A 23,516-nucleotide genomic window follows, 5' to 3' on the forward strand; every position below is an offset into this window, starting at 1 on the left:
AGCAGGGGATGGGGCCTTGCCTGTAATATTTCTCATAAGGGGCAATGCATTTGAAAAGAGTGAGAAACAGCCTGACAAGTAGATTAGGACTCTGATGAGTCTATTTTTTTTAGAAATCTTGGAAATATTAAACATTTATACACACCATGTAGAGATTCTTTCCAAATCCTTCTAGATAATATTTTCTCATTGAAAGGGATTTTTTAAAATGGTTCTACATGTAACTGCTTTGATAAAATCTTTATAGGAGCACTGGACAAACTGAGACAAACATTATAAACTGTTGCTGAACTTCCCAGTCTAGTAGTGGTACAATATTTTTATTTATTTTTAATTTTTGTGTGGTGTGAAGAATATTTAAAGCAAAAACCTAACCAAAGTGAGCTACTAACAGCACAGCACATCAGAAAATCCATCACAGTCTGGGTGGACGGTTTTCCTTTTCTTTGGAAGACTAAATTGCAAATAATTGCCACCCCTGTGAACTTCCAGGTCAAGTCACCTTCATCTTTCTTACCTTACTTTTTCAGTTGTTGTTTACCTTTTATGATATTTTATGCAAGTCTTACCTTCTCAGTTAATCTCTTAGTTCCTTCAGAGCAGTTATCTCTTTGATTGATAGTTGATGGTTCCTAAAATCTCCCACCCTGCTTGCACTAGGACAGTTGACATGATTGAAAGTGGGGGAGAATCTTGTGACATGGTACTAGAGAAGAATTATGTTGGGAGGAATGGAACAGGGAAAACAGGACCTATTTCCAGGTTTTCCTTTGAAGTTCATTCATTCAGTAAGCAATTACTGCAGATTAAGTCCAAGATATTTTGCCATGGAGTGAATGTTTGTGTCCCCACAGAATTCATATGTTGATACATAGCTCCAAATGATAGTATTTGGAGGTGAGCCTTTGGGAGGTGATTAGGTCATTAGGGTGGAGCCCTCATAAAAGATCTAGGTAGATCCACTGCTCCTGCGCTCATGGATATAAGAAGAGAGTCAGCACTCTGCAAATTGAAGAAAGGTCTCAGAATGTTGGTCTCACTATGTTAGCACTCTGATCTTGGCCTTCGAGCCTCCAGAACTGTGAGGAATTAAGGTCTGTTGTTAGGCTGTTGGCTTGAATGGACTAATGGAAATATTAGTGGATAATGGAAATATTCTAGAATATGTCTGCCATCAATAGTGTAGCTAACTTTCCATTATACAAGGTGTGTACATATTCAGCTGTGACTGGGCAAATACAGTTGATAGTTAAATAGAATTTTTATTGATCATTTAAGATGTTCTTAGTCACCATGACCTTTCCTTTTTATGAGTTATCTCTAGCTTGATAATCTATATCGAGACCAGGCAGCTCCCCACACGCACCTCAGATTTGACCTGTCAAAATGAATTAATTTGTCCTTCAAATGGCTCCTCCTTTTGCACCCCCTGCTTGGTGAATGGCACCATCCAAAACTTTATAGGGTACCTGGAACTTGAGACCTCCCTGTTACTGAGTTTACTGCAGGGACCCTAGAGTCAGATCCTTGATTGTTACCTTCCTCTTGTTGCCAATCACCAGTGAGAAATAGACTCTCCATCCTGCTTGACTGCTACTCTGCCTGGTGAATGACTCTATAAAACAATGATTCCTTACCACTTTCATGCCAAGAGTGTACCTCAGGTCAGTTGCCCAATTCTTTGCTCAAATCCTTGATTGGGTTTTTAAATTCCTTTCTTTATATCAATACAAACAGAAAAACTAACAAATTCAGAACTCTAGAGGTTGGTTGTCATTCATGCCCTTCTCTACCACATCCAGGCTGGCACTGTTCTTTCCTTAAATTTTCATGCTGGAAATTTTAGAACATGTTAAAATGTAAAGAGAATAGTATAATGATGACACAATATTTTTGCAGTTTGGGTTCCCAGGGATATAGACTCTGAGTTGGAGATAGCAGGTGATTTATTAGGGAGTGCTTTAAGGAACAATATATGGGAAGGGCAGAAGTGGGCAGAGGGAAAAACTGAGCTGAGATGGAGTCCCAGCAGAGGCCCCTAGTAGTTACATGGTGAGCTCTCAACTTGGGATAAGTCTTGAGAATTAAATTATAGGGAAGGATGGGGTGTTTACACTCCCACACCAATCAGTCATTTTTATGTGGGCTGCCCACAGAAAAAGACATGACCTTTAGTAAGGTTGCAATCTTTCATTCCCGAGATACCTGGATATCTTATCACAGTCCTAACACTAGTTAATTAGATCTCTAAGTGCATGAATTTTGTTTACACTGTGCTAGATTATAGTCTAGGTGAAGAAATGTTGGATTAGTGGTGGGATGATATTTACAACAGTTTCCCAAGAGAGATTGTAGAAGGCTGCCAGGGTTATAAAAGAGCCACATATTAAGTACCATATTATGTGGGTGGAACCTGTAAGAACGAATCCAGTCCATTTCCTAGGAAACTCTTCTGTAATCCTCTTTTCATGTGGGGATGAGTGGAGGGGAAAGTTCTTCCCTAGCCATCAAAGTTGGCTTATGTCACTCTGGGATCACTTTAAAAGAGAATGACAATAAGGATAGACCAATTACATAAACTAGCGAAAAATGAAGACCAAAATCCTTTCTGGGCTCTGGGACACTTGATAAATCAATATCTTCAAAGAACTTAAGTGCAGCTCAATCCTGTAGAAAAGAACGGCCGGCACACGCAGGCGCAGTCCGCACCGCGCGCTGGGGGCAGAAGGAGGAGCGAAAGAGGCCGGAAGCGCGTCGCGGTCTCCGTGCGTCACGCCGGGGGCGGGGCGCCGGGGCCGCCTTTCCCCCGCGTCCCGCGGCTGGGCCGCTCGCGGCGGGTGGGCATGGGGGCTCCTCCAGGCCTGCAGGCCGACTGCGAGGCGCTGCTCAGCCGCTTCCAGGAGACCGACAGCGTGCGCTTCGAGGACTTCTCCGAGCTCTGGAGGAGCATGAAGTTCGGGGCCATCTTCTGGTGGGTGTTTCTGGTCTGCTCTCCGCCTGTCTCCCGGCTCAGAGACGGCGTCGCAAGTGGCTGCCTTTCCCCCTCCATCACCGCACCCGGGTGGGACTGAGGAGAGCGACAGTCCGAGCGCTGCCTCCTCCTTCCCCGGGGCTTCACTGGCGTGCACGCCGCGCGCTTTCCCCGGTGGTGGTACCGGCTTCGGTTGCATCCTTTGGCCGCCTCTTCTCCTGTGTGTCCCTGCCTGATGGCCGGCCTCCGGGTCTGCTCTGCCGCGCCCTCACCTGGGTCGCCGTTCTGTGCCCTTCTCCGGTCTTGTTCTAGAACTACACCCGGCACGACTGAGTTCATTTTTCATGCAACAACCAAAGTTATCTTACCAAAGTTATCTTGCCAAAGTGCACATTTGATCACGTCACTTTCCTGCTTACTCGCCTTTCAGTGGTATCCCCTGCCCTGGGGATAAAGCTCAAATAATGCTAGTGGCTCTCCAGCCCTTCCTGTGACTGGGCCCTTTAATCTCTGCAGCTTGGTCTCTCTGCACTCACTCTCTTGCTCCAGCATCTGCTGTATTTTTCCCTCAGGTTTCAGCTCACATTCTTCAGGGAAGGCTTTCTTTGCCCTTCTAGAATAATGTGTTCTTGCTGTTTACCCCCTAGAGCACTTTATGCTTACTTTATCAACTTAACACATTTTATTATAAGTGTGTAGTTCAAAAGTCAGTACGGTGTAGTGGTTAAGAACAGGTAGTGGCCTCCAGCTACCTGAATTTGAAGCAGAGTGTCTGACTTTGGACAAGTTACTTGCCTCAGTTTTCTTGTCTGTAAAAAAAAGGACTGATAATGCCTTATAATTTAGTTTTGGGAATTAAATGAGCTAGTATATGTTAAGTGCACTCTAAATGCTTAATAAATGTATCTTATTGTTATACTTTTTAACTTTCCCTCTGCGAGGGGTAGTTCCTAGATGAATTTGGTATCTTATATTAGCACAGTATGTATTATATTGAAAAGGCTAAATAATCAAGTGAATAGTCCTTGGTATTATGCTTAATAAAATGTAAAAGTTCTCATTTTCCTCCATGTAGATATAAAATAATTACCTATATAGTTTGTATATTGCAGGGGTGAAGGATGGAAATTATTTGTACAGTTACTGAAAGGGGAGGAACTAATTTTGTAATTGGTTACTAAATGTAATGCATTTACAATTTAATGTATTTAGTGGATTGAACAACTTTGAAAGATAGGTATTATTATCCTTGTTTTATAGATAAGAAATTGAGGCTTAAGGGGGATAGTAATTTCTCCAAGATCACATAACTGGTAAGTGGTAGAGCAGAAACCTAAGTTCTGCCTGTTACCAAAACCCAAGCTCTTTCACTGTATCCCTCTTGGGAAAAGTGGCAGTTCAAGGAAATTTTGTTCAGATTACCCGGATATTTACCTAAAAAAGAAAATTTAAAATTAGAAAAAAGTAGAGACCAGTGAAGAGTGGATTTTCTTTAAAGATTGCCGTCGCTGTCAGTATTATAGTAGGTATTTTGCATTCTTTCAGTATTTTTTTATTTGAAAAGCCAAGGTTTTAGAGTATAAGGGGGTTTGCTTCCCAACCATGCTTCTTTTTTCACTTTGATAAACTTTACCTTGCAGGTTTGGGAGGACCCAGGGCTAGGGTGATGGTGGTGGGAGGGTTTCATTGTATTGTTCTCTTATTTTTTCACCTACGTATCTTGAGGACAAATGTGATGTAGGTAACTTGAGTCTTGGGGAAAATCTTGTTTATATTAAAATGCATGTCATTTTTGTATTTTATTCTGGTTACCTTAATATGTTATATCTTTTACATTCTTAACTAGTAATTATTTGTAAACCCTCTTGTTTCACTTTCCAATTCAGCAAGGAAACTTGAAGCTTTGGAAGGATGTTTCATATTTTCTTAACAAATGCCTGTGCTTAGTGTAAGTGGCTTGGCAGAAAATTAGGTCTTTGTGCTTCATGAAGGGATCAGGTGAAATGTCCATCCAGTTTCTAGCAACTGCTATTTAAGCAAGTATATACATACCTTTTGTAGTTTTTGTTCTAATTATTCACTTAGAGTCATAATATATTTCCTCTTTGTTTTCTAGTGGTAGAATGAGAAATTTAGAAAAGAACACATTTACAAAAGAAGCATTAGCTTTGGCTTGGCGATACTTTTTACCTCCATATACCTTTCAGATCAGAGTCGGTGCTTTATATCTGCTGTATGGATTATATAACACCCAACTGTGTCAACCAAAACAAAAGGTAATACTTGGTGACTTGTTTTACCCCAGCAGAAATATAGAAGGTACAAGTACTATATAGTAGGTACAAGTACCTACTATACAAAAAAATATTGTATAAGTACAATATTTTTGTGACAAACTGACAAATAGCAATTTGTTTTAAAAGTATACCTGTGCAAAAAGATTTACATTTAGTGACAACTTTTTTTACTTTTTGTTTGCAGATTAGAGTTGCCCTGAAGGACTGGGATGAAGTTTTAAAATTTCAGCAAGATTTGATAAATGCGCAACATTTTGATGCAGCTTATATTTTCAGGAAGTTACGACTAGACAGAGCATTTCACTATACAGCAATGCCCAAATTGGTATGTTACTTCAACTGTTTGTTTTTTCAAAATGAGAAATTGTTTCAATGTGCATTAATTACCTCAATCTCCTCAAAGTGCAAAGAATATTCTATAGTTTGCAAATTCAGTCTCTATTTTTAGAGACTGTGGATGCTGCCTGCTAAGAAAGCTGTTAGGAGAGAAAATTAGATTCAGCATCCGATGCATTTGTTCATTCCTTTGTTCAAACATTTAGAGAGGTTACTGAAAGGGGACCAAGAGTTTTAATGTCAGTTGGTGGCAAGTTGAAACTTCCACTAATGAAATACAATATTTCTTCAGTCTTGTGACAGTTGAGATACTAGGTTGATAGTACATAAGATTCTAGTTTTCGTTCTGCCATTAGGTGGCAAAGCATGTAACTTCTCTGAATCTTATCTGAATTTCCATGCAGGTGGTATGGCATCTTACAGGTTATTTCAGTTAAAAAATGAGTTGTATAATAAATATACACTCAGAGCTTCCTTTGTTTAGTGATAGACCATTTTTACTGCAGGTTTATATTTCAACACTTAAAAACTGTCCTTTAAAAGGCATCAATTTTAAAAGACTTTTATTATATAGCTGTCATATAGGATGAAGAAAAAAATTCAACGAACTGAAGTTACTGAAGAATTTAAAGATCCAAATGATCGTGTAATGAAACTTATTACTTCTGATGTATTAGAGGTAAATATGCTTTTATGCTTTTAAATTTAAAAGAAGTTTTATTGTTAGCTATATATTGAGGTTATACTGTCACTTGCTGGATACTGAAAATTTTTGTGATTTTAACCAACTACAGAATACTATTATTTTCTCTCAGGTATTATAAGAAATAATACATCCTAAATGTATTGAGATTTATGGAATAAATCTTTACACACAATGAGAAACAGAAAGATGTAGAAGGCTGCCCTTGAACTCAGGACTACTGAAACCACCATTTTATTTGAGTTTTAATTTTTTTTAAGACAGCATTTATCAATTTAAGATTCTTTTTACAATGCTTATTTAAAAACCATTGAGAACAATGAGTGTTTTGATAAAGCTCTGCTTTGCTACAGGTTTGCTTTGAGAGCTTTTCGTTCAATACCGTTTTGACCTTATCTCTCCTGTTCTAGCATAGCCTATGATCCATTCTTATTGATAATCTTTAAATTTAATACTTCTTTGCTTTTCTTTTACTGCCTGAAGGTGCTTTTAAGTCTCCATCAGCAGACCTGAGTTTTGATTATCATACTAGCATTTATTAGTTCTAGGTCTGTGGTTAATAAAATGAGGGGAAGTAGGTCTTGAATCAGCTGATTCATCTGACTGATAGATTGAAACATTTGATTTCTAATTCTACCTTTGCTACTTAAATATAACCTTCAGCAAATGGTTTCATTTCCGATTCAGTTTCTTCATTTATACATTTATGATAATGACCTATGTGGAATATTCAGTTGTTTTACATGTGTTATCTCATTCATCCTGGTACCCTGCAGAGGAGTTAATATAGCCCCCATTTTAAAAATGATGAAACTGAGGCTCAGAGAAGTTAAATTTGTGTGAAGTAAGATGCACTAAGGTGCAGACACTGGATTTGGATGTCCAGGTTGGTAAAGCACTGTCTTTTATTCCTTAATCCTCTAATTTATATAGTGCTTGACATTGCTTAGAACTCTTGTACAAGCTCACTTAATACTTTTAAAGGAGGTTAGTTTAGCATTACTTCATTTTAAACAAATGTGGGATGTGATTCTCAGACTGAGTAGCTTGCCAGAGGTCACAGTCTTGCAAATGACAGAAGTGAAACTTAAATCCTGGTCTAGCTAGTGTTTTTTCCCCTGAATTTTGTTGCCTGTGATAAGATAATGGCAGTATAGCACATAATAAACTAAAAAGTTAGGTGATCCCCATGTCTGGATATTCTTTCTCCTTTGAAGATCCAGCATGTGTGACATGAGCATGCACCATTACTTAGTCTTTTTTTTTTTTTAAAGATTTATTTATTTATTTATACAAGTACTGGGGTACAGTCAGAAGCGCGGAGGGTGAGAGAATTCACCAGAGCCAGAGCGGAGAGCAGAACAGGCAGACTGACGAAGTGCACTGCTGAGGGGAACAGCGGGCTGCAGGAGAGGTCTGCGCGCCATGTGGGATCCTTGCTGGCAGCCGGGGATCGAACCGGCACTGCAGAGGCTGCTGGCAGCTTCGCAGCCCAGTGCTCAATCGCTGTGCCAGCGGGGAGGCCCTACTTAGTCTTTTTTGATTCCTTGGACAGATGTCAGTCAATTCCATTGAAATCCACTAGAAATGAGTTGAATAGCCTAATTTAGGCCTGACTCAGATGTTGCAGTGATGATCTGTAACAGATGTGTCCGTAGCTTTCTGCGACCTTCACACTAAGCCCCAATGTTGGTTTTGTATAATTTCTTAAGTCTGCCTGCAATGTGCTATCTTTTTCGTTACCCCATCAACCTGACCTTTTACCTGGAGGTTTCTGGGGGATGAAGGTCCCGGTGCCTAGGTGATACCTCAACGGATGTCATAAATCACCCTCAATTTCATTTAATGCTGAATCTTTGATGAAGTTTATGAGGAATAGCAGATGAGCTTTAGGACTTGTAAAAGGCAGCACATCTCTGTAGAGGATAAATGAGAGTCATTTTATAGGAATTTTCAGCTGAGCATCAGGAAATGTGTAAATATCCTTGATGTGATCATATGAAATGAAAATATGATCTTAGTTATTAGTCATGATACTTAATGATATGATATACTACAGTTAAATTTTCTTACATCCTGGAATGCAATCCTGTGTTGATTAGTCTTTTTTTTAATAAAAGTTAACGGGGGATACATTTTATTTATTTTTTTCAAAGATTTATTTTTTTATTTATACAATAGCTGGGGTATAGGCCAGAGATGCAGGAGGTTGAGAGGATTCACCAGAGACAGAGTGGGGAGCAGAACAAGCAGACAGACTGAAAATGCTGCTGAGGGGAGCAACAGGCGCTATAGGAGAGGTCCACATGTGGGAATCTCCCTAGTTGGCTGGGAATCGAATCTACAATGCAGAGACTGCTGACAGCTTCACAGCGCTGTGCTCAACCCACTGCACCACCAGGGAGGCCCTGTGTTGATTGGTCTTTACCCACTGTTTCTCTGTACCGTGTTTATTAGTTGATGTTTGTTGAATTGAACTCATTTCATACATCTGGAAAGCTGTCTCTTCATTAATAATGTTACGATTGTGTTATTTTCAAGATACTGTAGCATGTTATTCCTTATCAATTCAGTTACTTTGGAAGGTGATCTTATTTTGTTTTGCTTTTACGTTTCTCCTCAAAACTTGAAATGAAGGATTCATCTTTTCACTTTTAGGAAATGCTGAATGTTCACGATCACTATCAGAACATGAAACATATAATTTCAGCTGATAAATCCAATCCAGACAAAGCCCTCAGTTTGATAAAGGACGATTTTTTTGACAATATCAAGAACATAGTTTTGGAGCATCAGCAATGGCACAAAGACAGAAAAGTATGTGATTTATATCTCACCTTTGATTTACATTATATATGTGAATTTACATTATATATGTGAATCCAGTTCTGACTTTGCTACTTAGTATGTAATGTTTAACTTTTCAAGTGGATTTTACATAAAATTACATAACATGTAATTAAGTGATTATTAATAATTACATAATTACATTCATTATATTTAATTAATTGGGGGAATAAAAATCTTGGTGTACCACAGATTTATTAGAATCTTTATAACTTATTAGCATTTTCTAAGTTGTTGCACACTGGCAGTCTCAGGGCCAAGTCCTGCATGCAGACATGTTTTGTTTGACTCAGTGTTGATCATAATATTGTTTTAAAAAATTGGCTTAATTACCAGCATTTAAGTATTTGTGGACATCACTAAAAAGTCTAGATATTCAGCTTCTTTTAAAATCAGAGGTCTGCTGCCACTAGTCTTGCTTTTGCTTCATGGCAACAGCAGCAGGGGAAATGGTGACAGGGCATGTGCTTCTCTGTTCATCACATGCTCTACTTGTCTGGTTCACAGACTTACACGTTTCAGCAACACAGATCTTCAGTTTAGTTTTCTGATTCAAATATTGATGTTACATCTGCCTATATTCCACATTAGCCTTTTTTACTCTGGAAACCTAAAGACTAGTCTTGCTAAATTTACCAGATAATTTAGTAAATACTTCTATTTAAAAAAGTAAGATATAGGCATTTTTCTGATTACTTTTATGTCTGATAATGTGTCTGTTTTTGAAAATGCTAGATAGATATTATCTTACATATTGTCTTTCTGAAAGATGTGTTGCTACTTTGTGGCTTTTCATTATATAAAGGCAGCTGCTTTAAAACTAAATTTTAGGAGCCTCCCTAAGTGTTAAAATCTCAGTGCTTTCAAGCTATCTCTAGCCACTGCTACATGAGTTCGACCCCTGGATGGTAAGCTAGCCTACATGGTGCAACAGATCTCACCTGTCTTGCCCTTGCTCCCCTCAGCAGTATATTTCAGTAGATTCAGTAGATTCTCCTCTTCTGCTCCCTTTTTGGTGAATCCTGTCACACACATACCCCCCCACACCTCTGGCCTACACCCCAGTTCTTGTTTACATAAATAAATTAAAAAAAAAACACTTAATTTTAGAAAAGATATAAGGAAAATGAGAAGATGTTGATAATCTTGGAAAGAAGGAACTAATTTGCTTCCTCTACCCACATTTATTTTATTATGAGATAATACATATTAGGATATTGGGGTGCTACAAGTGGGTCACACAAATGACCTTTGTATTCATAGGCAGAGTGCTGTCCTTTAATAAATAAAGGCTTTTTATTTTATTTATTTGTTTATTTTTTAAAAATCTCCTTTTTATATTTTTAAAGATTTTTTATTTTTTAAAGATTTATTTATTTATTTATTTATACAAGCACTGGGTGCAGTCAGAAGCATGGGAGGATGAGAGAATTTACCAGAGCCAGAGCGGGGAGCAGAACAGGCAGACTGATGAAACACACAAGATTTATTTTTATACAAGAACTGGGGTACAGGCCAGAGGCGCGGGAGGGTGAGAAGATTTACCAGTGACAGAGTGGGAAGCAGAACGGGCATACAGGCGGAAAGCACTGCTGAGGGGAGCAACGGGCAAGACAGGAGAGGTCTGCCGCTGTGCCACCGGGGAGGCCCAATAAAGGCTTTTTAATGAACATTGCTACTCAGGTCTCTGAAAACCTAAAGAAAAGGAGAATAAACTAATTTTCTTACTACTACATAATCTGCATGTTATTCATCATTAGGACTATTCTGAAACCTAGCTGTGATCTTAATAATGTCAGGTGGTGAACAGCACTAACTTCAATCTTTCAGTGTTTCAGTAATTAAAAGTAAATGATTCTCATTGTTCTGTAGTTGATTTGCAGTTTATTGTACTTCATTTGAGTTGTAATTGTGTGTGTGTATAGATAAATATAACTTTTTTTGCTCTTTCAGAATCCTTCCTTAAAATCAAAGGTTAAAGATGGAGAAGAAAAGAGGGACAAGAATTCCCAAAAATCAGAGGTCAGAAAAATTTGCTTTGTGGTTGCTTGTGGAGTAATAGTTTGGTTAACTCCTTCATTTTATGTATGACTGATTTTATATGTTAAGCTTTGTGAGTCTTGGTCAGTATTATAAATATCTCAGAACGTTTTAAAACATGCTTTACTGGCAGCCTTGTGAAAGACTGCATCAGCTATAGATTGGGTGTGAGGATGTTAACTGTGTTTAGCAGGGAAAGGAAAGGATGAAGGAACGTGCCTTAGTCCTGACAGGGGCAGAGTAAGGCTTTTATAATTAGTTTTCTTCTTGTTGACCTTTGTGGAGCCCAAGCTTCTATTTACTGCTTCTCCCATCTGTCCATCTTTGTGGATGAGATAGTGTGTGTAGGCGCCTAAGGAGGGAATGGCCTGATCACCAAAGCTTTTTGTTCATATTCTTTAAATTCTGAGTGAAAACAGCCAGTAACTATGGGGAAGGTATCCTGGCACCTGCTGGAGACATGTGTGTGTGTGTGTCTGTACTCAATACGGGTCCAGTAAAGGTTAGTTTCTTTTATTCCATCTTTCTCCAATCTTATTTCTGATAACAGATACTTGGGAATTCATAATCTCACTTAATGTTTATGTGTTTTGACCCCCCCTCTTTCTATTTATTTTACTTCCAGAGATGTGAAAGGGCAGAATCATTAGCGAAAATAAAATCAAAGGCCTTTTCAGTTGTTGTTCAGGTAAGTTATTTCTTTAATAAGGTAATTTGGGATTGAACTCATTGCTTTCAAATTCAATTTGTGCTTTTCCTCAAAGTAATACATGTGCATAGTTAAGAAAGTCCAGTAATACCATGTAGGTTATATAAACACGCAGTCCCTTGCTCCACCTCTTCCCACCCCTGCATTCCTAATCTCCAGCGGCATCATCTTAACTTTTTTTTTTCTCCTGGTATTTATCTGGACTTTTGATGCCCTATTCTTCATTTGTCTTCCAGCTTCTAGTAGTTCCAATTTTGAGAGTTCTTGGTTTTTTTTAACCACCGGAGGTCTAAACTTTCACAATCAAGTAACTTGCTATACGTCTTTTTCAGCCATTGTCCTAGGCTCTCATGGTGAACGTACTTTCAACGTGATAATCTTCATTTCTGAGGGATATTTTGCATTATTTCTTTGGTAGTATTTCTTGTCTTGCTTGAAACTTTCTTATTTTACTTTCCTGCTTTCAGTCTCTACTTTCAGGGACATCTCTGTAACTTGGACTTTCGGACCGTTATATTGAATTTTAATTTCTGCTCACTTTTTTATTACTAATATTTTTTCCTTCTCTGAATCTCTTAAAAAAAAAATGCATCTTCTTATTTTTTTTGCTGAATACAGTAACCTTCTCTCTTTGAAATTCACTGGTTATTTTTGTTTGTGTGTTTGATTTTGGATCCAGTAATTTCTACCTGAAAACAATCCTTTATTTTGAGCAGGAAAGTGGCAAATAGTCTGGCTGCTAATGTTTTGGGAGCCTACAGAAAATCAGTCAAGAGGTGCACCATTTCTTACATGGGTTTCACTCACCTTTCCTATTTTCACTAGGAGGGCTTCCTTCCTCAGTTGTCACAATTTCCTCAAACCTATCTTTTCTTGGTTTAGCCTCTCCAGAGAGCGAACCTCTTGTTTGCTACAGGGAAGGTCAGTAGTTTAGCTTTGAGGCTGGGACTCTATTACTTCCCATGGGGGTTTCCAACATATCTACTCATTCTTTCAGTCCCAGGATCTTCTCCTGATCCACTTGGATCAGCTTGCTTTGTGGTAATATTCAGTTAGTTTTCAGCTGTCTTCATTGCATTAAGTTTGCTATTGTTCACTTTTCCACTTTCCATCTTCCAGAATTTTGTTTTGTTTATAGCTGTGTCGTTTCCTATTTTTTCTGTTTTGTCTTTCACTCCTTTATACACATTAATGGGGTTTCAAGAGGGATGTTAACTTGCTTAATCCCAAATGTTTTCCTGAATATTTTACATTTTTCCTGTGGGAAATTATCGTTTTCTGGTAAAAGAAATAAAATATTGAAAGTGACTGTTGTTTAGTGTTATATTTGCTTGAGCACAAAGTATTACTGAATAAAAGCACTAAATGATAATTTATCCCAAATTCTTTTTAAACAACTATTTTTATCACTCATTGTATAATATATTAAGGCATTATGAAATGCTCTTTAAAATTAATTAAGCAGTTAAGTTATGATTCTCTTAAGTTGTAAGTGTATGTCATTGCATGGAAACTTTTTAACAGTTGTTAATACCTGCACTGTACATGTCACATTAACTGAAAACTCCTGTGTTAGTCAGCACTCTGCTTAAACAAACAAGGAATACATTGACTCCTGTGACTTGAAAGTCCTTGGACTGTCCTTCCATTTCTCAATGTTAAGTTGCTTTCACTCTTTTCAAGTGCTATTCATGATAGCTATAGCTTGTGTTTTGCCAGTTTTTAGAGGCTTAGGAAAGGGAGAATTTTTCTTCCTAATAGGTCAACAGAATTCTATTATAGAGATCATATCTACACTCTTGAACAAATCACAGTGGCCATGGGGATGTAAAGCTTATTGTGATCATATCTGGACCGTATAGCCTGGAGCCAGGTGTAAGGAATTTCACTCAAAAAACATGTTGGTATCTGAGGAAAATAAAATATTATTAGAAGTAAAAGAGAATACGTTATTAGGAAGTAAAAAACACCAATTGTGCTTTACACCTCAGTTTCTTACACATGCAACTATGTCTATATTTTAATTCAACAACCACATTTTAATTCAGTTGAAGTAATGGTGATGACAGATACAGAAAACTTTTCATGTTATTAAGATAAGAGAGGGTATATATAAGACATGTATTAAGCAAACCAATATGGAAAAGTATTCTAGGACAAATCTTTTTGTGTAAATCTTATCTTGATTGTCCTTTTTTTTTTTTTTATGAGTGAACATATTTTTATTTTTTTTTTTATTATTATTTTTTTTAATAAATTTTATTGTTATATTCCCCATACAATTGCAGCCCCCCCATTCTGACCCCAATCCCTCCCCTCCCGCCCCCGCCCCCCTAAAAGTGTCTCTGGTTCACAGTTTTTTGTTGATTTTGATTTTCACTTTCTTATAGTTATTCATTTTCCTGGTCCCTTATTTAAGTTTTCTAGATTCCTGCTATGAGTGAGACCATCCGGTATTTTTCTTTTTCTTTTTGGCTTATTTCGCTGAGCATGATCCCTTCCAGCGCCATCCATGTTGCTGCAAATTGCATGTGTTTATCTTTTTTGAATGCTGAGTAATATTCCATGGTATATATGTACCACATCTTCTTGATCCAGTCATCTATTTTTGGGCATTTGGGTTGTTTCCAAAGCTTAGCTATTGTAAACAGTGCTGCTATAAACATAGGGGTGCAGGTGTTCTTTGGAATTGATGTTTCTGTGTCCTTTGGGTAAATACCTAGGAGTGGAATTGCTGGATCATATGGAAGCTCTATGTTTAGTAGGTCCAGAAATCTCCACAGAGCTCTCCACAGTGGTTGGACCAGTTTGCACTCCCACCAACAGTGCAGAAGAGTTCCTTTTTCTCCACACCCTCGCCAGCATTTGTTGTTGCTAGTTTTTTTAATATGTGCCATTCTCACTGGTGTAAGATGGTATCTCATGGTAGTTTTGATTTGCATTTCCCTGATGGCAAGTGATGTTGAACATTTTTTCATATGCCTGTTGGCCATTTGCATTTCCTCTTCAGAGAAGTTTCTTTTTAGCTCTTCTGCCCATTTTTTGACTGGATTATTTTCTTTGTTGTTGTTGAGTCTCATCAGCTCTTTGCAGATTTTTGTGATCAGTCCTTTATCATTAGTGTTGGGTGCAAAAATGTTCTCCCAGTTGGTGGGGTTTCTCTTTGTTTTTGTTATTGTCTCTTTTGCTGTGCAGAAGCTCTTTAATTTGATGTAGTCCCAGCTGTTTATCTTTGCCTTCACTATCACTGCTTTGGGTGATGTGTCTGTAAAGATGTCTTTGATGTGCAGATCACGTAGTGTTTCGCCTATATTTCCTTCTATGTATTTTATGGTTTCAGGTCTTATGTCTAGTTCTTTAATCCATTTTGAGTTGATTTTTGTGTATGGTGTGAGGTAGTGGTCAAGCTTCATTCTTTTGCATGTAGCGACCCAGTTTTCCCAGCACCATTTATTGAACAAACTTTCTTTGCTCCAATGCATAGTCTTTGCTCCTTTGTCAAAGATTAGTTGACCATAAATCTGTGGGTTTATTTCTGGATTTTCTATTCGATTCCATTGGTCTGTATGTCTGTTCTTGTTCCAATACCATGCAGTTTTGATGATTATGGCTTTGTAGTATAGTTTGAAGTCTGGGAGTGTAATACCTCCATTCCCTTCTTTTTTTTTCAGGAGAGCTTTGGCTATTCGGGGTTTTTTTGTGATTCCATATGAATTTCATCAATAATTGTTCTATTTCTTTGAAGAATGACATTGAAATTTTGATTGGAATAGCATTGAATCTGTATATTGCTTTTGGAAGGATGGCCATTTTAATAATGTTTATTCTTCCAATCCACGAGCAGGGGATGTCTCTCCATTTCTTTGTGTCTTCTTCTATTTCTTTTAACAGTGTTTTATAGTTTTCTTTGTATAGGTCCTTTACCTCTTTTGTTAGATTTATTCCCAAATATTTGATTTTTTTTGTTTCAATAACAAAAGGGATGGTTTTTTTGATTTCTTCTTCTTCAGATTTATTGTTTGTGTATAGGAAGGCTACTGACTTTTGCATGTTGATTTTGTATCCTGCCACTTTACTGAACTGATTGATGAGTTGAATTAGCTTTTCTGTGGAGTTTTTGGGGTTCTCTATGTATAATATCATATCGTCTGCAAATAGTGATAGTTTGACTTCTTCTTTTCCTATTTGGATTCCTTGGATGTCTTTCTCTTGTCTTATTGCCCTGGCTAGGACTTCCATTATTATATTGAAAAGCAGTGGTGAGAGTGGACATCCTTGTCTTGTTCCAGATCTTAATGGAATTGCTTTCAGCTTTTCACCATTGAGAATGATACTGGCTGTTGGCTTGTCATAGATGGCCTTTATGATGTTGAGGTATGTTCCTTGTATCCCAAGAATTTCAAGGGCTTTTATCATGAATGGGTGTTGCACTTTGTCGAAAGCTTTCTCAGCATCTATTGATATTATCATATGGTTTTTGTATTTCTTTTTGTTGATGTGTTGGATAACGTTGATTGATTTTCGGATGTTAAACCATCCTTGTGCCCCTGGAATGAATCCTACTTGGTCGTGGTGAATTATCTTATGGATACATTGTTGGATTCTGATGGCTAAAATTTTATTGAGGATTTTTGCATCAGTGTTCATTAGGGAGATTGGCCTGTAGTTTTCCTTTTTTGTGTTGTCCTTGTTCGGTTTTGGTATTAGTGTAATGTTGGCTTCATAGAACGTGTTTGGTATTGTCCCTTCCTTCTCAATTTTTTGGAAGAGTTTGTGAAGGATAGGCACTAATTCGCCTCTGAATGTTTGGTAGAATTCATTTGTAAATCCATCAGGTCCTGGGCTTTTGTTTTTGGGGAGGTTTTTGATTACCATTTCAATTTCGCTAATTGTAATTGGTCTGTTTAGGTGTTCTATTTCTTCTTTATCTAGCTTTGGGTGATTGTAGAGTTGTAGGAATTTGTCCATCTCCTCTAGATTATTAAACTTGTTTCCATATAACTGTTCATAGTAGTTACTGATTATTCTTTTGATTTCTGCTGTGTCCGTTGTGATTTCTCCTCTTTCATTGATGATCCTGTTTATTTGTGCTTTCTCCCTTTTTTCCTTTGTGAGCCTGGCTAGGGGTTTGTCTATTTTATTGATTTTTTCAAAGAACCAGCTCTTGGTTTCATTGATCTTTTGGATTGTTTTTTTAGTTTCAATTTCATTTATTTCTGCTTTGGTTTTTATTATTTCTTTTCTTCTACTGGTTTTGGGGTTTTTTTGTTGTTCTTTTTCTAGATCTTTGAGCTTCGAGATTAGGTTGTTTCTTTGAGTTCTTGTTTCTTGATGTGAGCTTCTATTGCTATATATTTTCCTCTTATTACTGCTTTTGCTGCATCCCATACATTTAGGATATCGGTGTCCTGCTTGTTATTCAATTCAAAGAATTTTTTAATTTCTTCTTTGATCTCCTCATTAGTCCAGTGGTCTTCCAGTAGTGTGGTTTTTAATCTCCATGAGATAGGAAAGTTCCTTGCCTTCCTTTTATGGTTTATTTCTAGTTTGATGCCTTCATGGTCAGAAAAGATGGTTGGTATGATTTCAATCTTTGTGTATCTGTTGATGTTTGTCTTGTGCCCCAGTATGTGATCGATCCTGGAGAATGATCCGTGTGCGCTTGAGAAAAATGTGTACTCCGTTTTTTTGGGGTTTAGTGTTCTATAGATGTCTGTTAAGCCCAATTGCTCTAGGTCCTTATTTAGAGCTTTGGTTTCTTTACTTATTTTTTGTCTTGTTGATCTATCCATTGTTGATAGTGGTGTGTTGAAGTCTCCCACTACGTATGTGTTTTCTCTGATGTCTGTTTTCAGAGAGGACAACAGTTGTCTGATATATTTTGGTGCTCCTTCGTTTGGTGAGTATATGTTAATGAGTGTTATTTCTTCTTGAAGTATTGTCCCCTTGATCATAATGTAGTGACCATTGGGGTCTCTTTTTATCTTTTTGAGTTTGAAATCTGTTTTATCTGATATAAGTATAGCTGTTCCTGCTTTCTTTTTTAGTCCATTTGCTTGTAGGATTGTTTTCCATCCTTTAACTTTGAGCCTATTTTTATCTTTTGTAGCTAAATGTGTTTCCTGGAGACAGCAAAAGGTTGGGTTTTGTTTCTTAATCCAGGCTGCAACTCTGTGTCTTTTTATTGAAGAGTTTAGTCCATTTACATTTAGAGTTAATATTGATATGTTAACATCTGTATTTGCCATTGTGTTTGTCTTTCCTTTGATTTTATTTATTTATTCTTTTAATAACTTTTTTTTTTTTTTGACCTTCTTTCATTGTTATTCGTCCCTCTGAGGTTCTGGCTTTAGGACTCCTTGTAGTATTTTTTGGAGTGGGGGTTTAGTTGCAATGAAATTCCGGAGTTTCTGTTTGTCTGGGAAGGTCCATATTCTTTCTTCAAAGAGGAAGGAGAGCTTTGCGGGATAGAGTATTCTTGGTTGGCATCTGTTTTCTTGGAGTCTGTTGACTATGTCCCTCCACTCTCTCCTTGCCCGTAGTGTTTCTTCGGAGAAGTCTGATGTCAGCCTGATTGGCTTTCCTTTGAATGTTATCTGTTTCTTCCCTCTTGCCAGCTTCATTATTTTTTCCTTGTCCTGGATTCTTGGGAGCTTTACTATTATGTGTCTTGCTGTATTTTTCCTTTCGTCGTGGAAGTTTGGTGTTCTTCTTGCTTCTTGTATATCAATTTTCAGCTCCTTCTTCACATTTGGGAAGTTCTCTTCAATTATATCTTTGAATATTTTCTCTGTTCCTACTTCTCTCTCCTCTCCTTCTGGTATTCCTATAACTCTTATATTTCCTTTCCTCATGGAGTCAGATATTTCCCGAAGTCTTTCTTCATTCTTTTTCCTTCGTACTTCTCTTTCCTTTTCTGTTTTGGTTCTTTTTATTTCTGTGTCTTCAAGAGCACTTATTCGTTCTTCCATTTCATCAATTCTGCTTTCATTGCTTTTCCCAGAATTCTTTAGTTCTTCCACTAATTCTTTGATCTCCTGCATTTCTTTTACTTCCCTCTTTAGGGACTCAATTTCATTCTTCTGATCGTTGATTATTTTTCCCTTATCATTGTTTTCCTTTATGACTTCTGTCAGTTTTTTAATCACGGCAATTTTAAATTCTCTTTCTGGAAGGCTCAGAAGTTCTTCCAAGTTACTGTCGTTGCAATCTGGGGGCTGGTTTTCTTTTTGTGGTGTGCTTTTTCTCTGGAGAGTTGCTAGGTTGCGTGTGGTTCTTCTCCTCCCTACTGTCTGTTTTCTAATTTGCCGTATGCGTTGGGACACTGTGTTGTTGGGACTGGCCGGCATCTTGGGTGGGCTTCTCTTCTCCCCTCTGGTTCCTCCAGGAGTCATCTGTCAGTTTCAAGCAGTCTTTATTGGAGAAAGGTCCCTGTCCTAAAATGTCGATGTGGGGACACACTCCCCTGTGCGCCTGGTCTGCCCCGCCGGTGGGTTCCTGCTCCCCCTCTGGGCTTGGACTGCAGGCCAGAGGGGGTCTGGCGTGGGCGAACTTCCCCCGCTCACCTCTGGCTCCTGAGGAAGCCTTCTGCAGGTAGTCTTTACTGAAGAAATGTCCCTGTTCTAAAATGGTGATGTGGGACACACTCCCTGCGCGTCCGGTGTCAGGCACACTCTTCTGCGTGCCTGGTCTGCCCTGGCTGTGGGTGCTCGCTCTCCCTGTGGGCTCAGACTACTTGTTCGGAAGGGGCCGGGTGTGGGCTAACTCCCCAGCTGGCCACTAGCTCCTTCAGGAGCCTGTGCTGGCTACAAGTCGCTAGGTGGCACCAAAGATCTCTCCTAGAGATTGTCCTTTTTTTTTTTAAACGATCTGTCAGTTGGATTCATTTTGTGGTTCATTGTGCTTGACTGGATTTCTAACTCTTAAGGCGTCCAAGTCAAGACGGCATCGTCAAGTCAAACTTGATTCCTCTGATTCTGATTCTGCGTCTGGTCAAGGACAAACTAAAGCAAGTAGGAAAAAAAGAAATAAAGAAACATTGAAATCAGCAGGAAGAAAGATGTCTTCCAGAGGTAACTTTTACAAGTCTTTCTGAGAAAAGATGAGTCTTACTTTCAACCTCCCATTACCATTTTGTCTTTGTTAAATAAGATTATATATTGTTTGATGGAGAACCTAGTGAGATTTAACATTAAAAATAAATTATCTTAAATTTTTGGGATTTATTGATGAAAGGATCCTAGGCATTGTAACAAATTCATCATTTTGTAGATGATGAGATTTAGGCCCATACAAATTACATAACTTGTCCAAAAGTGATACAGGTAAGTAGTTATTGAGTCAGACTAGAATTCTTCATAGCAAATTTTATTTTATTTTATTTTATTTTTAAAGATTTTATTTATACAAGAGCCGGGGTATAGTCCAGATGCACGGGAGGGTGAGAAGATTCACCAGAGACAGAGCGGGGAACAGAACAGGCAGTCTGATGAAATACATTGCTGAGGGGAGAAGCGGGTGAGACAGGAGAGGTCTGTTTGCCATATGGGTTGCTCCGAGGCCGGCAGGGATTGAACCGGCACTGCAGAGGCTGTGGATAGCTTCACAGCACTGCGCTCAACCACCTGCACCACCAGGGAGACCCCCATAGCAAATTTTATTAGTAATTTTTGTGTTTGAGTCCAGATTGTATGTATAATAAAGTATAAGTAATACATTCTATGAATTGTATTTCCGTTAGCTACACTAATGAAGTTGTACCTCCTTTTCTTTTGAAACAGTGTATCTGTCAAAATATTTGGCATTTGGTTTTTAAAGAAATGACTTTTAAATGTATCATTAAAAATATTATATACATAATATCTAATCACTGTTATAAAGTAGGAATGTGATGAGCAGGCTGGGGGGCGGGGTGGTGGCAGGGAATGAGCTTTAGAAAAAAGATTAAATATTATTGCCTGATAGGGCCTCCCTGGTGGTGCAAGGGGTTAAGAAGCAACCTATGAAGCTATCCGCAGCCACTGCAGCACGAGTTTGAACCCCGGCCATGGAGCTACCCACGTGGCACAGCATACCTCTCCTGTCTCGCCAGCTGCTCCCCTCAGCAGTGTATTTCAGTCGATCTGCCTGTTCTGTTCCCCACTCTGTCTCTGGTGGATCCTCTCACCCTTACACCTTTGACCTGTAACCCAGTTCTTGTATGCATAAATAAATAAATCTTTAACAAAAATATTAATGTCTGATATAAGACAGACACCTAGCTGCTGCAGCGGTATATGAAGATATATTACAGTCTTTTAACTTATTTTCTCCATATTGATACAGTAGAAGAAGAACTGAAAAATACCTTTAGTATTTTACAGTTATTATTATGTACCTTAACAGTTACTTGAAGCACACTGAGAATGTAGAGTAGAAGATACTAACTTTTTTAAGTCTGGAAATATTTCCAAAGAATTGCCTAATTCCTTTTACAAAGCTAGCAGACAATGTGGAGAGAACTATTATGCCAGTCTCACTTAGAGGTGTTATAGAAAAAATTCTAAATTATATATGTATATAAAAGATCCCAGATATAGAATAGTTTGACTGTGTGCATTCGTTCCTGGATGCGAGGATGGAAGCTAGGAATGTCTGAATATACTTTGCCTATAAACAGATTAAGGGGAAGCATGAATTCATTTTATTAGTTATCAAAGTAGACATTTGGTAAAATCCAGCATTCAATCTTGATTTAAAAAAAATGTTCTGGAGGGCCTCCCTGGTGGCGCAGCGGTTGAGCGCTGGGTTGCGAAGCTGCCCGCGGCCTCTGCGGCACCGGTTCGATCCCCAGCTGCTTCCCGGCCACCGGAGGAGGGTCCCATATGGCACGCAGACCTCTCCTGCCGCCCGCTGCTCCCCTCAGCACTGTACTTCGGTCCTTCTGCCTGCTCTGCTCCCCCCTCTGGCTCTGGTGGATCCTCTCACCCTCCCACACTTCTGACTGTACCCAGTGCATGTATAAACAAAACGAACAAACAAATAAATAAATAAATAAAACATGCCTCTATTAAAAAAAAAAAATGTTCTGGATTAGGGGGTCAACAAACTGTTACTATAAAGGACCAGATCATCTGTATTTTAGGCTTTATGAGCCTTGTGGTTTTTTTTTTTTTTTTTTTTTTTTTTTTTTAAGATTTTTACTTACTTATTTTTGCATAGAAGAACTGAGGTGTAGGCCAGAGGTGCGGGGGATGAAAGGATTCACCAAAGTCAGAGTGGGAAGCAGAACAGGCCAACTGAATTACACTGCTGAGGGGAGTAGTGGGTGAGACAGGAGAGGCGAGCTGCGCCATGTTTGTTAGTTAGCTCCCTGGCCGGGATCAGACTCGGGCCATCGCAGTGAGAGTGCTGAGACTTAATCCTTAGGCCACGAGGGAGGCCCAGCCTTGTAGTTTCTGTGACAACTACTCAGCTCTGCCACTATAAGGTGAAGGCAGCCATAGAGAAAACATTCCAATAAAATAGTATTTACACAAACAGGTGGTGTGCCAGATGTGGTCAGGGACAATAGTTTGTTAGTCCCTGCTTCAGATAGGAGAAATAGATGGTTATATCTTTAATTTTATAAAGTATGTGAGGGTTATTAGACCAAAAACCACCTCATGTTTGATGGTAACATATACAAGTATCACAATCTTACTTGCCATTGCTCTTGAAAATGACTATCAGGTAATTAGCAGATTGAGGTATGTAATTTTTTTTTTTAAAGATTATTTACTTATACAAGCACTGGGTACAGTCAGAAGCGCGGGAGGGTGAGAGAATTCACCAGAGCCAGAGCGGAGAACAGAACAGGCAGAGTGACGAAATACACTGCTGAGGGGAGCAGCGGGCATGGCAGGAGAGGTCTGCACGCCATGTGGGACCCTCGCTGGTGACTGGGGATCGAACCGGCACTGCACAGGCTGTGGGCAGCTTCGCAGCCCAGCTCAACCGCTGCACCACCTGGGGAGGCCCCATATTGAGGTATGATATAATTTCAAAAAGAAATGATACCCAGTCGTCATGATTTGCCAATAAACTGATTTTAAGCCTAGAAAATATCCTAAAGAGAATTTACTGAAAGGAATAAAACTTAGTAAGCTAAATGATGCCACTGTACACCTTATAAAAATTATTGATATTAAGGAACAATTAAGAATGATTTATGCCAATATATTAAATAGCTTAAGTAAAATATATTTCTTAAAAGACACACATTTCTGAAAGCATAAGAAGAAACAAAACCTGGATAGTGCTATGTTTACTAAGTTACATTCCCAGATGACTCTATTGGGAATTCTAGCAAATGTGTAAGAACAGATTAATGACAGTCCCTTTCTTTCAGAAAATATAAGAGGGAATACTTTCCAGCTTATTGACATTACAAGAAAAGAAAACTAAAAACCAATATCCTTCATGAACAGAAGTGTAAAAATCCGTACCAAATATTAGGAAATTGAATCCAAAAATATGTTTGAAGGATAATTATTATGAAAAAGTAGGGTTTATCCCAGGAATATTAGGTTGACTTGTTTGGAAAATAAATCAGTATGATTCACCATAATAGCAGAATAAAGGAGAAAAAATATG

At 38.3% G+C, this 23,516-nt stretch overlaps 1 protein-coding gene across 1 annotated transcript in view; it reads left to right on the forward strand.

The window, feature by feature from the left end:
* Positions 1–2,843: 2,843 nt before the first annotated feature.
* The window catches only part of SNAPC1 (small nuclear RNA activating complex polypeptide 1), a gene marked incomplete at both ends in the record, with an annotated part of 35,894 nt that continues 15,221 nt past the window's right edge, over positions 2,844–23,516 (forward strand). Inside the window, 8 exons of the mRNA XM_084240422.1 lie at positions 2,844–2,971; positions 5,088–5,247; positions 5,453–5,593; positions 6,179–6,283; positions 8,966–9,124; positions 11,108–11,176; positions 11,820–11,882; positions 19,831–19,975. Coding sequence (XP_084096548.1) covers positions 2,844–2,971; positions 5,088–5,247; positions 5,453–5,593; positions 6,179–6,283; positions 8,966–9,124; positions 11,108–11,176; positions 11,820–11,882; positions 19,831–19,975 — 970 coding nt within the window. The remainder of the gene's footprint in view (positions 2,972–5,087; positions 5,248–5,452; positions 5,594–6,178; positions 6,284–8,965; positions 9,125–11,107; positions 11,177–11,819; positions 11,883–19,830; positions 19,976–23,516) is intronic.

This window comes from Talpa europaea, assembly GCF_964194135.1.
Source record: "Talpa europaea genome assembly, chromosome: 8".
NCBI lineage: Eukaryota > Metazoa > Chordata > Mammalia > Eulipotyphla > Talpidae > Talpa > Talpa europaea.